This window comes from Triturus cristatus, chromosome 12 (assembly GCF_964204655.1).
Source record: "Triturus cristatus chromosome 12, aTriCri1.1, whole genome shotgun sequence".
Lineage (NCBI taxonomy): Eukaryota > Metazoa > Chordata > Amphibia > Caudata > Salamandridae > Triturus > Triturus cristatus.
Window position 1 is genome coordinate 94,394,512 of NC_140595.1, and position 16,902 is coordinate 94,411,413.

Sequence of the window (16,902 nt, forward strand, 5' to 3'; positions counted from 1 at the left end):
CAACTACTGCCTTAAGCTCAACGCCGAGAAGACAGAAGTCCTCGTCCTTGGAACCACCCCCTCGGCATGGGACAACACCTGGTGGCCGTCCGCCCTCGGAAGCCCACCGACTCGCTCAGACCACGACAAAAACCTCGGCATCGTACTGGACTCATCCCTCTTCATGTACCGACAGATCAATGCTGTCACCTCCAGCTGCTTCAACACCCTCCAAATACTCCGCAAGACTCAAGTGGATCCCCCCTGAGTCAAGAAAAACAGTCACTCACGCACTCATCACCAGCAGACTTGACATGGAAACGCACTCTACGCCAGCATCAACAAGTCCCTACTCCGCAAACTCCAGATGATACAGAATACCGCCGCCAGACTCGTCCTCAACATCCCCTGGCACGAACACATCAGCCAACACCTACGTAGGCTCCACTGGCTCCCCGTGGAGAAGAGTCTCACCTTCAAAATCCTCACCCGCACATACAAATGCCTGCACAACACCGGACCCCAATACCTCAACGACAGAATCAACTTCCACGTACCTAAAAGGAACCTCCGATCCTGCAACCTCTCACTGGCCGAAACCCAGCGCATCCACAGAGCCAGAGCAGGAGGAAGATCTTTTCCCCACATCACGACCAAAACATGGAACGATCTGCTGTCAAACATCAGGCACGCCCCCTCCCTGAACACTTTCAGGAAGATTCTCAAGACCTGGCTCTTCGGTTGAACGGATCAGCTGACCCCCCTTTCAGCACCTTGAGACCCTCACGGGTGAGTAGCGCGCTTTACAACCCCGGATTGATTGACCCTTGCCTACTGCAGTAACGTCAGCGATTCCATGTAACACAATATCGGTCTACAGGCTTCAATACCAGACAATAACAATCCACTCAAACGTCACAGGATCATATGCTTTTTAAAACAAAGGTCAGGCCTACTCTTTGTCGTAATCTTTCATAACTAACAGATCAAAGGTTTGCAATTATTATCAAAGTGCAAATCTTCTACGCCCAGGGACCAGAGTGGGTGACCAACATGAAAACCCTAACCCAATACCATCAACAGACTAACACTGTACAATAACTATCCACCTATATATACCCATTCTCTGAAGCATATGATGTTCACAATCGATATATTAGGTCTACTTTCTTTCTGCAGCATGGAGCATCAGCTTTACACAATTAAATATTAGATACAAGCCCTATTTTGCAGTGGAAGCACACAACTTCCCAATTAAAAGCAGACCTCAAGGACATTGTGTGGGTGGAGCTAAAGCCCCTACTGCAGTAGCGCTTCCTAATACTCTTTCTGATGATCACATCAAGCCAAGCAACAGCTGCACTGTCAAGCCAGTGCTAAAAAGCAGAGCTGATGGGTGAATGTGTCCTCTGTCTGTTTAGATCATGAACCACCACAATTGTTTGGTAAGCAAAGGGCTTTCTTTCCCTTCAAAAATATGAAAAAGCGTTTAGGGCCTTGAAAACCAGCTTCCTCTTCAAGATGTTGACATGGAAAACGGCATCAGGTGCGGTGAAAAAATTGGAATGTTCAAATGTACAAATGTAGCACTTACGCCATACTCTCACGTAACAACTGAGATTTGAAAGATTCGCAGCATGCAAGGGTAGCCAACAACAGGTTGGCCTTCACCAACAACCAACTATGGTGAGACTGAGCCTTCCATGAGAAATGCACTTATTTTAACTGACGAACACACAGCTTGGTCCAATATAACGTGAAAAGGACCGAGCCCTATCAATACTCAGTATGAACGTGACCATCTAAACAAGACCACAATCCTTAAAATCCTCTTGGAACTGCCACTTACAGATTTTACTGTGAAACAAACTACATATGCCAAAAAGACCATGCTGGGGGCGTGGCCGGGCAAGATGCCGAACGGGCATAGATCGTTTCGGCTCCCAGCCCACGCACTATTCCCGATCTGTTTTTCGCAGCCAGCTGATGCCTTGCAGCTGGGACGCCATGGCTCCGGGGAGCGGATGATATGGGGCACACTTGGAAAGCCCTGTCTTGCCCTGTGATCGCCGCCGCAAGCAGAATGTGCCGCCGTTGCCGGATCGCCAGAGAGGACAAGATGGCGTTCGCGACTCGGAGCGCCGTAGCGCCTACAGCAGGAGCCTATTAGCATCACGGCACCACTTACCGAGACCGGGGGTGGAGTAAGCTGAAGCTGCGGACGCCCCCACCTACCCGAAGCGGCGGAGTGAGCCGGAACCGCTGTCAGGCCAGATTCCGAGGTGAGGAGGGGCTTTGCGGACTGGAGCCAGTATCGGACGGTGAGGGAAGTGACCGAGGTGCTGTCTCCTTACACCTTCTGGCGCCGGTCACGGAGGGCTCACCATTAGCAGCGGATGCATTGCGGCCCGCGACGGGGGTCTCGCCCGCCTTGCCGGACTTCAAAATGGCGGCTCCGGTGTGACATGGCGCGGCGGAGCTCCACTTCCCGTCCTGGCCAGCACGGTCTCCTCTCTGGTGGCAGGGAGATAATCCAATGGCCCAGATTCTCAGTAACAGCTTGACTGATAGACCTTAGGGCGGTAGCATTCATCTGGGCTGACTACTTCTTCGGCGCCTGGTCTGCTCTGTGGTGGGGATAGCTAACGGACACTCAGCCTGCGACCTTTGGTGCCTGCTGCTGGGCCTACCCGTAAATTCGCCAGGCCCCCTCCTTGGAGACACGCCGCTGTGATGCACCTCATGGGTCCCCCGAGAGGTTAATGCGCTCACGAGACTCACCTCCTGCCGTCTCCCTTACACAGCAGCCCGGAGCCCACTCCTGATATCGAGGGGCGGGATAGTCCTCTCGCGTGGGTTAATTGTGCCTTTCCAGCCACCGCCTCGGGGGTCCTCCTGGGCTCGCCCTTATGCCACCAAAGAGGACATCAGGCAAAGCACCCACCAAGGTTTCACAATTTTTCGCCCCAACTGACAGGCACCTAACGCAGCATTCCAGTGGTGCGGACAGTATGGCCCTCACGCGGGAAGATCTCCTTGGCATGTTTAAAGACTTTAAAACAGAACTCAGGAACGATCTCGGCCAGGACATAAAGGCATCCATAGACCAACTGCGTACTGACCTCACAGGCAGGTTGTCCCCCTTACAGCGGGATGTGGACTCGGTGGGCGCGAGAGTGCTCGACTTTGAAACACAAACTCAGAGCCAGGAGGCATGTACCACTGAACTGAGAGAAGACGTCCGGATCCTCCAGGACCAGCTCCATCAGACACAACTTAAGGCGGAGGATCTTGAGAACCGGGCTCGAAGAGATAACCTTCGCGTACGAGACCTGGAGGAGGGAGCGGAGGGTCCCGATCTGGCAGCCTTCTTGGAGGGGCTCTTTGCAGAAATCCTGAGCCCTCATATTCTCAACATCAAGTTGGAGCGTGTACACCGAGTGGGTGGTCTGTCCACTGGCGAAAAGAAGCGCCCCCGGGATGTGTTGGCCAAGTTCCACTCCTATAAAGTTAAAGAGGCGGTACTTCTTGCCGCGCGTAAGAAAGGGAATATATCCTTCCAGAATTACTCATGCGCTGTCTATCAGGACTTAGCGCCCACCACTTTGGCCAGGAGGCAACTGTTCCGGCCTATCACCTCAAAGCTGCGTGAGGATAAGATACGATATAGATGGACTTACCCTTTTGGCCTAAGCTTCGAGCTAAATAACAGGCAGCGCCATATCACTGACTTGAAGGACGGTCTGGTTATACTGGGCCTTCCCCCCCGAGGAGTCGGGCCCAGCCCGTGTCGCGGAGAGGGGAGTGCTGCGGGGTGGCCCGCCGGTCCCCCCCTGGTCCATGGGCCCGCGTAGGAACCACGGGCGGCACACAAAATCTCCTTCTCCTCAAGCTGCCCTCGGAACGGGCGATGTTGCTGTCGACTCATGATGTATCACCGTAGCAGTGGGATGACGGACTCTCTCCTGGGTCGTTTTGACCTTGCCAACATCGGGTCTCATCGCAGATTCCTTGGTTTTGACCTCAATGTGCAGGCTGATAGCTGCTGCGGCTGGATTGGTGATCGCTCTACTGGCTTTGCGCTCCTGCAGGTTGCCTCACAGACCTGCTGACACTTTCACGGCTGTCCAGGGGGGCCATTTCATGTCATGTTCTGGATGGGCGTGGCCGGGGGGCCCTGATGGTATAGTTGTTCCAAGTGGGCCGTTTATACAGTTTTACCTCAGTTTTGATCGGGATGGGCGTGGGCGGGGACCTCGGTTCTACTGCTCCCACCGACTCCTCGTGGGGAGTATCTTTCCCTTATTGGGACCATATTATTGTTATTCTGATTTCAACTTTTGATAATGTTTATTTTTACATTGTTGGGGGAAGGTGGGAGGGTTAGGGAGGGGAATGGCGGCGGCTCTTTGCTGTTACACTGTGCAGAGTTCGGGTGGTACACCATCCCTAATGGCGACATTCGGAGGAGATCCACCAGATATCTTGGCGTGGCGGGTCGGTACACAATGCCCAAAGAAGCGCAGGTTCCCTCATTAGATAGATGACTATCACCATTGGCTCGTGGAACGTCAAGGGCCTCAACTCACCCCAAAAACGCCAAAAGGTCTGGAAATATCTCATCGACCATCACCTTGATATAGTGGCCTTGCAAGAAACCCATCTGGTTAGATCTGAGGACACGCGTTTCCGCCACAAACAATATCCTTTGATATACAGGTCCTCTGCACCCACAAAACATAGAGGGGTGGCTCTCCTGTTTCACTCCTCAGTGAAATTCCAGCCACATGATGTTCAGGCCGATAAAGACGGTCGCCTTATTATGGTCAAAGGCCTCTTGATGGGCAGATGTTGTACATTTGTGGCAGTGTATGCGCCTAACACAGGTCAAGCGGCCTTCTTAAACACACTAACGGGGAAAATTCAAGATTTCGCAGAGGGACCTACAATTCTCATGGGGGCCTTTAACTTGACCTGGCAGAGGGACTTGGACAGCACTCACCCACAGCGTTCTGACGTGAGCACATTTCCCGCTGACACTAAACAGAACCTGCACGACCTGGGTCTTCTAGATGCTTGGCGCACTTTATACCCTCAATCCCGCGACTACACCTTTTACTCGCACGTACACCGTACATACTCCCGACTGGATTATATTTTTATAAGCCAAAACCTCTTGGGAGTACTGCTGAAAGCCAAGATCTTTCCTCTGTCCGTGTCGGACCATGGCCTAGTATCAATTTGCCTGGCCTGGAGCTGTAACGCCTCATCTCGCCCCAGGTGGTACTTTTCGGCGTCCCTCACGCGAGACAAGGTGCTCTGTACGGAGCTGAGAGAAACGATAGCAGATTTTTTTACTAACAACAACCCCGTAGACACCTCAGAGTATAATACTTGGGATGCGTTTAAGGTCGTCCTTAGAGGGAAATGCATTGCCCTGAACTCGGCTTTAAACAAACAGCAAACCAGGGAGAGGGAGGCTTTGGAACAGGAGGTAGCCAACACTGAACAAGGTCATAAGATGAACCCCACCAGGGAGACTTTCCGCAACTTAACGGCTCTGCGGGGCAAGCTTAGAAATATCTATAATAACAGGGCGGAACTCACCCTTCTTAAACTCCGCCATTTCTCTTACCTCCAGGGCAATAAGATTGGGAAACACCTGGCCAGGCAACTGAAGGAGAAAAGGGAACGGGAGTACATAGGGGGTGTACGGGGGGCGAATGGAGAAATCGCACACAAAGACAAGCTCAAGGCTGACATCTTTAGCGCCTATTACAAGGCCCTGTACACTGCTAATCAGCTAGATACGAACAGGCAACAAGAGTATCTCCGGTCGTTGCACCTCCCACAAGTTTCGGCGGAGTGGAACACCACACTCACCGCTCCCATAACTTCTGAAGAGATAGGGATCGCCATAAAAGCGCTTAAACCTCACAAGGCCCCAGGACCCGACGGTTATACCGCTCACTTCTATAAAGCCTTCGCCCCTGATCTAATTCCGCACCTCACAAGACTGTTTAACAAAATGGCGAAGGAGGGGGAGACCACTAGATCCATGACTGAAGCGGTAATATCGATTATACCCAAGCCGGGGAAGGACCCTCAACAATGCGCCTCCTACCGCCCCATCGCTCTGCTAAATCTCGATGCAAAGCTTTATTCCGCCATCATTGCGACACGGCTCAATGATCTTATGCCCGACCTTATACATCCTGACCAATCGGGCTTTATTAAGAGCCGGCAGACCCACGACAACACCCGTCGCATAGTCCACTTGATAGAAAAGGCTAACAAACGACAACTCCCTGCTGTCCTAGTGGGCCTGGGTGCTGAGAAGGCGTTCGTCAGAGTGGACTGGTCGTTTCTTTTTAACACCCTCAAGGGCTTCGGTTTTGCAGATGACTTCATTACCATGCTTCGGGCCGACTACGTTCAACCTTGCTCTAGAGTACAGGTCAACGGGATGCACTCAGCCCCTTTTCCTCATACCAGGGGCACCCGTCAGGGATGCCCACTCTCGCCCCTGTTATTCGCCCTTAGCATTGAACCTTTAGCGCTGGCTGTCAGGGCCAACTCGGAGATTCGGGGAATCCCCTTTAGTGGGGACTCCCACAAGATCACGCTTTTTGCGGACGATATCCTTTTGTCCCTCTCCGAACCTGCTCGGTCCCTCCCACCCCTGCAGATGGAGCTGGGGAGATTCGAGGCGGTGGCGGGCCTCAAGATCAATCTTGGCAAGTCATACATACTTAACCTCACGCTGTCGCAGACCGCCGTGCGTGACCTACAATCCCTTACCCATTTTCAATGGGCCACCTCTTCTATACAATACTTGGGGGTCATGCTGACGGCCAGAGTGGAGGATCTCTTTAGGGCTAACTTTCCCCCTGCTCTCACCCGCATTCAGGCAGATCTGGCTAGATGGAAACCTCTCTTTCTTTCCTGGCTAGGTCGGGTGCACGCCATTAAAATGACCCTCCTCCCCAAGCTCCTATACCTATTTCAGGCCCTACCCATAGAATTGGAACGAGACTTTCTTCGCAGAATTAAATCTATGATCCTACATTTTATTTGGCAGGGAGGGCGAGCCAGTTTCTCCTTCACCATTTTACGCCGCCCGCAAGCGGCGGGGGGAGTGGGCCTCCCAGATCTGGCTCTGTACTATAAGGCTGCTCAGCTTAGAGTGTTGGTAGAGTGGTCCAAGCCAGACTCTGAAAGCACTGGTTGCATATGGACCGATGTGTGGCGGGGAGGACCATTTGGGACTTAGCATGGCGCCCCAAGAAAGATAGACCCATGAACGCATACCTTAGCACCCCTACACGCACTACCCTGAGGGTATGGGACTCCCTAGCGGGCGACGAGCGGTGGGCTTCGTTCCCTTCCCCTTTCACGCCTCTTCATTTTAACCCGGCCTTTCCCCCGGCCATGCGCGAGGGCCCCTTTGATGCTTGGAGGGAGGGTGGATGCTTGGCCCTGACTCATCTTTTCCACAACGCGGACCCCCGGACATTTGAGAATTGCAAACGCGATTATGGCCTGGGGAACGTGGAACAGTACCACTACACACAGCTGATACACTGGGCTCTCACTCCATGTGTGAGGGGGGCGGCCACCCGCCCCCCCCCCACAGACTTTGAATGCTTCCTTGCAAAGGCCACCACTATGAAAGGGGCAATCACATTCATGTATTCTCACCTGCTTGCCACTGCGCTTTCACCACGTCAAAGATACATGAACATGTGGGAGGGTCTGCTGCAGCGCGACATCTCAGATGGGGAATGGTCACGCTTATGAACGGATATCTCAAGATTCAACCACTCCACGGAACTCCGAGAAGCCCATCTTAAAACCATGATGGATTGGTATCTCTATCCTTCCAAACTTTAACAGATTTTTCCCAGCACCTCGGATAGATGTTGGAGGGGGTGCGGACTTCTTGGTGACTTCCGACACATATGGTGGGATTGCCCTGTTATGCGCCCCTTTTGGGAAGAAATACTAGCGCACATTAAGGAAATGTTAGGCTACCCCATCCCAACCTCCATAGCAGAGATCCTACTAGGGCTTCGCGACCAGACACTCGAACACCAGACCAGAGCAGACAAGGAAATCATGTGGCTCTGTATAGGGGCGGCCAAGGTGACCATAGCGGCCTCTTGGAAACAGAGAACAACTCCCGCAATCTCTCTCTGGCACTCTCGTCTGTGGAGGCTACTCAGCCTCGAACGAATGGCTGATATCTTCCGAGATAATTATAAGAACTTTGAATATACGTGGGGCCCGCTGGTTGCGTTTCTTTCCCGAGGTTTGCCCATGGCCGTGTGTCCTTCTTCTATTAGAACACGGCACCTCTTTCAATTCAGACCTGCCTCAGCCTATTTACCTAAGGATATAACTCGTACCGGAGCAGTCGCCATCGTGGGAGGGGAGGGAGGGTTGGTTTTTGTTGGACTGGAGGTTTTTTTTTATTTTATTTTTTATTGTGTATTGCTCCTCTCTCTTGGAAGAGTCAACTGAAACCCATAACAAAGGAAAGATGGGAGGGTTGGCAGGCCGTGTGCCCTACTTGTCTATTGTGGAAGCTAGACCCGGGTTTGATCCCTTGCGATGTTAGAACACTGTACCCATTGTATTTGCATCTTCTACGCATCAAGGGACAGATTAATGGCTGGACAACGGGCTATGGCTTCAACCCTTTTGTAGGTTTTTAACATATAAGCTCACTGTGTTGAGAGAGATGATGTGTATTCTTTTGTATTGAAAATTTCTCAATAAAAATAAGTTTGACAAAAAAAAAAAAGACCATGCTTTCTGCCACAGGGAAGGGATGGAGTACGGGAATAGCGCCAGTCAGGGAAAAACAGTTGCGAGTCGACCGTTGCGAGTCGAAGATAGCTACAATGAGGAGGAAGTGGTGGAGTTTGGAAACGACTTGCTACATTGGCTAACTGACCAAGGCTGATCAGGGAGGCGAACCAACCAGTCAGTCATTTGAGCATTGATAAATGTCAAACTCCAGCTGGTAAATGACTGCTTTCACTTCTGCCATCACCTTTATGAAGATACGTAGAGAATCTCAATTCAAAGGTGGTCAAATGGTACCATTCTAGGCAGTTTAATGTCACAACAATTTATGGAACGTCTGCAAGGAGTCTAGATGGTATGTGAAAGTAACAATTACCACTATCTATTGCAAAGAGCCAATCTCCTATATGTAATGTCAATCTGGCACAAAATCCATCCTGTACACCTACCATGAGCCCAATAGACGAAAGAGAGTGAACTCAAGGAGAATATGCAGAACACTGAAGATCCCTTGCCCGAACAGGCTAATAAACAGATACACCCACAATGTATAGTATAGTAAGTAGCACTTCAAGCTTCATTCCGACAGACAGGCGTGCACAGTACATCACTAACTGCAGCTGTGCAATTTTCACTCCACATGTACTACACTATTGCAATTGGGAGCAGAGTAACAGACATAACAGTAGGGGTGGGACCTGTGTAATCTTCTATCACAAAACATAGCACATACAAGCATAAAAGAGTTACCTCACACAAATAAGTTCAGAATGAGAAAACCAAAACAAACTTCCTTTACACACAGACTTACCTGTGGCATTAGCAATGCAGGCTTTCCTCACCCTTCCAAATAGTTACAGGACAGGAATCAGAAGTGCAGCTCATGCAAAGAACCAGCAGTACACAGGGAAAGCAAATACAAGATTTTCACAAAAAGAACAGACAGCCTGGGACACCGCAGTAAAAGCTTTCAACATGCACAAAGATAAGGCACCGGCCTCGGTGTTTAATTTGAGCCGGTGGTTGCAGGTGGGGCCCACCGGCACTTATTCTTCAGACTAACTCAGAAGACGACAGCAACAAAAACACACAAGGGAAGGAGGAGAAGAAAAACAGCTAAAAACGACAAAGGTAGAAGGCAGAGATGAAAAGGAACCTGCAATAGTAAGTACGATAAAGGAGCAGGGACTGTCTGGTGGTGAAAAAAGAAGGCGTGAGGTGGAATCAAGACTGCACAGACTTGGCACCCCGACCCACGAGAGGGCTTCTGAGCAAAACTTTAGGTCACGGCAAATAATTATTCGTTAACAAACGAAACACTGCTTTCCATCCCTGGATGACTCCACTGTATCGCACCTGGAGGACAGCAAATAGAAGAGGGGTGAAACAGAAAAGATGAGGGGAAAACAAGGTTGAAAGCACTGTTTTAAGAACACAACGTTATGTTGCTGTTCACCAATGAGATTGTTGGCGTTTTACCACGTCTTGCAGTTTCCAAACATTTTCCCCTATTTGCATGTACCAGGACAGCTCCACCCTCAGAGAAATGACACTTCATTCAACCCTACACTGAAAGCAAGAAGATAAAAATAAAGGGAGACAAGAAAAGAACCCCCTGAAACGAAGCATTAAATGCAAAACAAATCAACTGAAAAAACAAAGATTTTGCCTTTAATTGTCTATGTTTTTTGGAATTGCAGAGCGTGCTTCTGTTTATCCAGATCATGGCACAAAGAAAACCTATTAGCTCATATGGAACAGACAAAGAGACTTCGGAGATTTATTAAGAAAACATTTTTATAACAATAGTACAAAATGTATGTACACATTAGCATTAAACAATATTTTAAAAACATTATCCTAATTATATAAAAAAAAGAATACTTTCTAAATGGTGTCCTGTACATAAAGCTATTCGACTCCTTGACAGTTTCCGGCACTTGAAAATGCTGAAATTACAGTGCAAACCTTTATCCTGGCTGTGAGTGGGTGGGTGTAGGTAGCGCTCAATGCAGCGGGAAGCGCCTCTGTCGGGCAGCTCGTTCATTGAATTGTGGGAAGGAGAAATTGGTGCGGCCATTTTACTTTTTTCAATTTACATACTTCCTATGGCGGTGCCTATTCTTTGTCTGCCAGACTCCGTAACAAAGGAAGGCTACGGTGGTGGAAAGTGTTCTGAGATGTGGTATCCCAGTGAAATAAAACGAGAAGCAAAGAACGAGACAAAAACCCAAACCACATTCCCATAACATGCCGGAAATTGAACCTTTGCAGATATTACTAAGGTTACCTAAGCTGCTAAAGATTAATTCAAAACAAAGCGAAGGCACTTAACTAGCTCACAAAGTGAAGGTATCAAGGATTCATGCACAAGCACTGCAGACTGCCTAATGGTAATTGGAAGCAATATCATAATTTGCATATATTTGGGGTTTTATATATTAATCTACTTTATCATTAATCACTATCGTCTATAGTTTCAAAGCAAAATGTTGATGCTCATAGCCAACCATAAACCAAAAACAAGTTTGGCCTGATATATTGTGCTAAAGTAAAGAGTTTTCTTTTAAAGAGACATTTTGGGATATTTGAAAATCACAGAATCATTTGTTCTGAAATGGTATTGCATCAACCAACAGCCTCTGTTGTCCACACTGGGAGGTAAAAGGCAATCAAACCCTAATCACTGCAATTAAAGGCAGAGATGTATGTAAACACATTAAACCCTTCACAGTTCCTAAAAAAGACCATAAAAATGTGCCCCTTGTAGAAAAAACACAAGGCTCCGCCAAAGATAAAATCTAGTGCACCGACATTCAAGTTTGCACAAGTCAGATAGAGTATAACAGAGAATCAAATGAGAACTTTGAGGCACAGCTGAATGACCAACTAACCAAACCTTCTTCATAAAGCTTCGATTTGCGTGGGTGAGGATCATAATGCAGACATGAAACCATGAATGAGACAATTCACCTTAGTCTGGTCGAGGCTCTCTGGTGTTAAAGTGAAGTCTGAATCAAACCTAATGACAAGTTTAAAGATAACATTCCCTATTGCCTGACCCAAACACCACCCACTGTGCCACTTAGTGGAAATTGAGCAACAGACATTTAGGGCGCCACAAAGGCACAGCTCATTAATGGTGTCATGAGAAAAACTGACCGGTGTATGCAAAAATACATTCCATATCAAACGAGAGAAAGGTTGCCGATGTATTTCCGGCAATTGTGGACCCTTGCATTTAAGCCTGTGCAAAACAGTTACCTGAACCATGCAGTATCACATACCACCTAAATGTATGGTTACTTGAATGCCGATAAGTCGGCGGCCAAGCCAAAAGTAGACATCGGGCTCTCTCAAGTAAGCTTGAAAAGATCAACATCCAGGGGGATAAAATGACAAGATGTAACATAGAAAATTACATTTTTAATGGTGATCGGAAAGTCCTCCATTGGCATCTTAGGCAAGCACATACAACTAAAGTGGTCGTCAACGGCCTGTTACAGGCCTGTTGAAATTGCCTGTCAAAACATGTTACTTCACAATAACAGCGGATTCACGGCTTGTTTTTAGATGTGGGTAATAAAACAAAAGGGATCAGAAAATTGATGGTTGTGGGAACACAAGCACTTCCATCCTTTACAAAGATGGCAGATTTTCCAACATACACAATGTAAAAATACTTAACTACTCCAATAAAAGGAAAGGAACATAAAAAAAAAAGGAGGTACCTGTAACAAAATAAATAGGCTGGACTGTGCCTCCTTAAACCGATTGAAATAAACTCCGATGCTTTATTAGGATTAGACTAAGGACACATTCAGGTATTTAACTGCATCATTAGGGCGTGAATTGCAGCTCTGGGAAGTGAACGAAGAGGGGAAAAAACCTTTTAGTCATTTAGCTTCCTTTACTAAAACTTCAGCCAGGAAAAAAAAAAAAATCTGGTAGTTTCTTATTACAAACAACTCATGATCCGACCTATAATGGTACAGGACAGACAGTTGCATAATATATCATCTCTACAATGCTGCTTATTGCTTTGGAGAATCAAGTGAGTAAGTACAATTTGAATCCCGCAGAGATAATGCTGAGCGAGCAATAATTACAAAGGACAACTGCAGCTCACACAACTTTCAAGAGCAAAATTAAAGTTGAAGCCTGCGGCTCGCTCCCTGACTAGTAGTGGTCAATATCACTTGTTAGTCATTTAGGCACCAACAGTCAATACGAGACCACGTAAAAAACATTACATCCTCACAATGTCTGCATTAAAAATAGATTTAGATAACTCAGTGCAGCCAAAACATGTGGAGTAGCACAGACTTCATCTTATTATGTACAAGTAAAAAACATAAGGCAACCTCCTTACAAAAGGCACAGCGCGCGTCAGTGAAAGAAAATGAAGCAATTAGTTGTTTGTTACATTACACCCACATACTCCTACTGGTACCAAACTTGATGTGGTAGAGAGAACTGAAAAATGCATGAAAGGCGGAGGAGATATCCCCCACATCTTTAAAAGGTTACCATTAAGTCCTTTTTACCCAGTACAAGTGTTTCTGCCTAAATCTGCAGCCTCCCAAAAAGGCAAGAGATCTCCTTGCAGAAGCTGCATCTATGGGTCTGACCTTCAACTACAAGCCACAATACGGTCTACAAAGATGCATATTGGATCTATACTTGACATGGTTGGCCAAGGGGGCCTTACAAACTGTTTCAGGCCAAAGGTGATGACACCAAGTAATGCCTGCCTGTTCCCTCAAGCACAGCAGCTATAGATACACGGCTCTCCTATTTAATATAGCTACTCTTATTAAGGGTGTGCTATTTCTAAACCCAGCACAAAACCTCCCCAATTGTAATAGCAGGCCAAACATTAATAGTTGTAAAGCTAATACAAATATCAGGCTTGCTCATTGCACAGCAATTAAAGCATTGACTATTGGCCCAGCCTGGCTTAGAGATTCCAGAGCTAAAGAGTGAAAAGCAACATCTTCAAAGGTGGGCGAGGGATATTGGCCATAAATGATGATCTGCCCGCCTCAAGAACGTCCACCACAGCCTGGCGGAGCCTGTGGTTTGCATATTCAATTCAGATTAAACACCACTGTCCAACAGTGTCAACATACTAACGAAAACGTGACCAAGGTTTCATAAAACTGAAGGGTCTGTTTTCTAGCATACCTCACAGAAAGTAGACTGCACTTGCCAAAGACATCTCTACTTTAGAGTAAACAAAGAAATTTGATTACAACAGGTTTTCAGACATCCGAAGTCACCAATACAAGCGCTTTGTGTAGGATTTACATCTGTTCCAATACATACTAGTTAAATCTTTTTTTAAGCCAAAAGCCCCTCAGTGGCCAACAGATTTGGAAGACCGAAACCAGCGAGAGTCTGTCATAGTGATCATCAAGCCAAATTCTTTTCTAAAAAAAAAAAAATGAATGCAACACTTTCAACTTTGTTATTTATAAGCCTGTTATTATGGTCTGGAAAGATCCAAGCAGGCACTGCGGAGCTATAACATAAAAATAGTATATTTGCTGGTTGCAAAAAATAGAATAAATTCAGGGCATGAACAAGGATCACAAGAGGCTTGGCTCTGAGGTTCCTCCTGATCGGTGCACTTAGGTTGGTCATCAGCAAATGGGCATTTATAGTACGCATGTTTGCCTCATGCTGGAATAGTTTTATTGTATGGAAGCATACTTTCTTTATTTAGCTCTCTCTTTCACAAAAGGCCTGCATGGTTGTGTACAGTTTTCTTTTTTGCTCAAGGCCTGAGGATTCTTTGCTGTGCAGCAGCTGCCCTTGGATAGCTTTCCAACCAAATCATTGCTTGCGTTTCCAGTTTTACAGACTGCCTCTTCCCTGTGACTGTGCAGCCCATGCGGGAAGCGGCGACAGCTCGTCGGCGCCCAGGGTGCGGAACTTTTCAAGAGAGTAAGCTATGTCACAGTGTCCATAGGAATTTCTGCTGACTGTTCCATTGTCACCACTTCTGTGGTCACTGTGCCGTCCATTAAATCAGACGTTACAATGACTGAGTCTACTCCACTGATCTCCTCCAGAACCGGAAGCTCATCTCCGTTGGTCTGGTGCTGGCGCATGGCTTCCAGTTTCAGTCTGTACTGTTCTGCTTCTTGCTCCTTCCTGAGCAGCTGTTGGCGATATTCCTGAGCTTTGCAGTTTGCTTCATGCAGTTGCTGTTGCAGTAGCTCCCGCTCTCGATCATCATTACTGGTCTGTGGAGTGAAAAAATAAGTTTAGGGTTAGCGGTTAACCAGGAAACAAGAGGTTGAACAAAGACAGCATACGATCACACTTCAATACAGCAAGCCAGTTCCAGTATTGGTTGGGTGTAAAGCTCCCATTTACTGAGACGTACTACTACTACCACAGTAAGAGGTAAGGAAATAAGTTGTTTAAAAGTAGTTAACAATTTACATCCATTTAAAGTAAATATTGAGCAATGTAAATGTCCATTTACACATTCAAATTAATTTACTTGAATTAGTAAATGTTTTAAACATATTTTAGGGTTGTTTTTTTTACTTGAAGAAATGGAAAATTATTCCAATTGAGTATTTAACACTTATTAGACTAGAGGTTAGCAAATCCTATTTTAGTTTAACATTAAATAAATATTTCCAATATTTCACCTTCTTCAATTAAATTTAAACCAACTTTTTAGTGTTAACATATTATTAAAACAGGAATTTGCATTGCAATAGATCTCGCATTACTGAAAGTTTGAGCTACTGGCGTTGCATTATTTGCAATGCCAATAGCTCAAACTTTCAGTAATGCGAGACCTTTTGCATTGTGAATGCTTGTTTTATTTACTATTCTTTATTGTCGGAAGGACATGCAAACAGCGGCGTGCTAACAATTTATATCGACGGCTCTTAAGGTTACAAATGGCTTTAATTTAGGTTTCTCCCACTTAAAATATCGCCCACTGCAGTGAAATTACATGAGGGAATTAAATACCACGCAATTTTTCTAAATCTTCACCTTCTGTGATTGCGAATGTTGCCATGTGTGGAATTTGTGCAAAGATAAGCAGCAAAAAGAGGCTTAGTGAAATATTAAGTCTTTGCCAAGAAATTACTTTCACAAGAAGAAATGTAAATTATAAAAAGATATATTCAGGAATATTTCTGAAATCTCCACAGAGCATAGCACATTGCACTTCATGTTATAACCCATCAGACATTTCTGGCAACAAATACAATTTCAAAGTGTACAGAAACAATTAAAAAAAACAAGCAGAAACAAGACCCAACAAATAAAGACATAAAAACAGAATTAATCTTACTCAGCACACGTTCGCATGCTATGCATGAGACATACTGCACCCTGCAGGCAAACAAATGTAATGGAGGTAATTCAGAGTCACAAGTGTGAAATAAAAAAATAAACGTACCAGAACAATCCATGAGCATGTTTATAAATCAAAACATATTTTAACAATTCTTATAAAAAAGATAGTTATAGTTAGGACCGTGTTTCCATAGGAAATCCGCAACATTCTATTTGGAATAACTTTGGCGCCGGTCGACGAATCCTCGCGAAATTTTCAAAACGAATGGGGGGCCACGCTCCGCTCCTACCCTGAAAGGCTCGGGGGGGATTCGTCAAGCGGGGGCTGAGAAAAAAGGGGGGTCCCAAACGCGTTTTCCCCATGCATTTTCCCATAGGACCTTTAGTCCGAGCTACAGCCCGAACGGCTGAACAGAATTACTTGAAATTTGGCAGAGAGGTAGTCCTCAGGTCAAGGATGTGCCTTTTGTAGGTCTGGTGTAAATCTGTTCAGTAGGTCCTGAGAAAATAGCATTTAAATCAATATATATATCTGTAAGCGCGCTCCGTGCGCTTACCGTAAGCTTACCGTACGCGTACGGTGCTGTGCGCGAGCTCAATTCTGATTGGTGGTTACATGACTGTAAATATTCGAATCGGTCAAAATCAGGAAGTGTCGGCCGCCATTTTCTGTCTCTCGCACTGACAAACAAAGGTGGGGAACGTGAAAAGGGGGCAACGAAGAGAGTTGCGCGACCGCAATCCACAATGTGTAATTTCAGATGTCATCATTGATGTCAT

The 16,902-nt window shown here is 46.6% G+C and overlaps 1 protein-coding gene across 4 annotated transcripts in view; it reads right to left on the reverse strand.

The window, feature by feature from the left end:
- Nucleotides 1-10,554: 10,554 nt before the first annotated feature.
- Nucleotides 10,555-16,902, reverse strand: part of GABPB2 (GA binding protein transcription factor subunit beta 2) — an 80,396-nt gene continuing 74,048 nt past the window's right edge. For all 4 annotated transcript variants that reach the window (XM_085640086.1, XM_085640089.1, XM_085640087.1 and 1 more), the window contains one exon: nt 10,555-15,041. In XM_085640086.1, the coding sequence (XP_085496212.1) occupies nt 14,745-15,041 (297 nt within the window). In that variant the 3' untranslated portion in view covers nt 10,555-14,744. The remainder of the gene's footprint in view (nt 15,042-16,902) is intronic.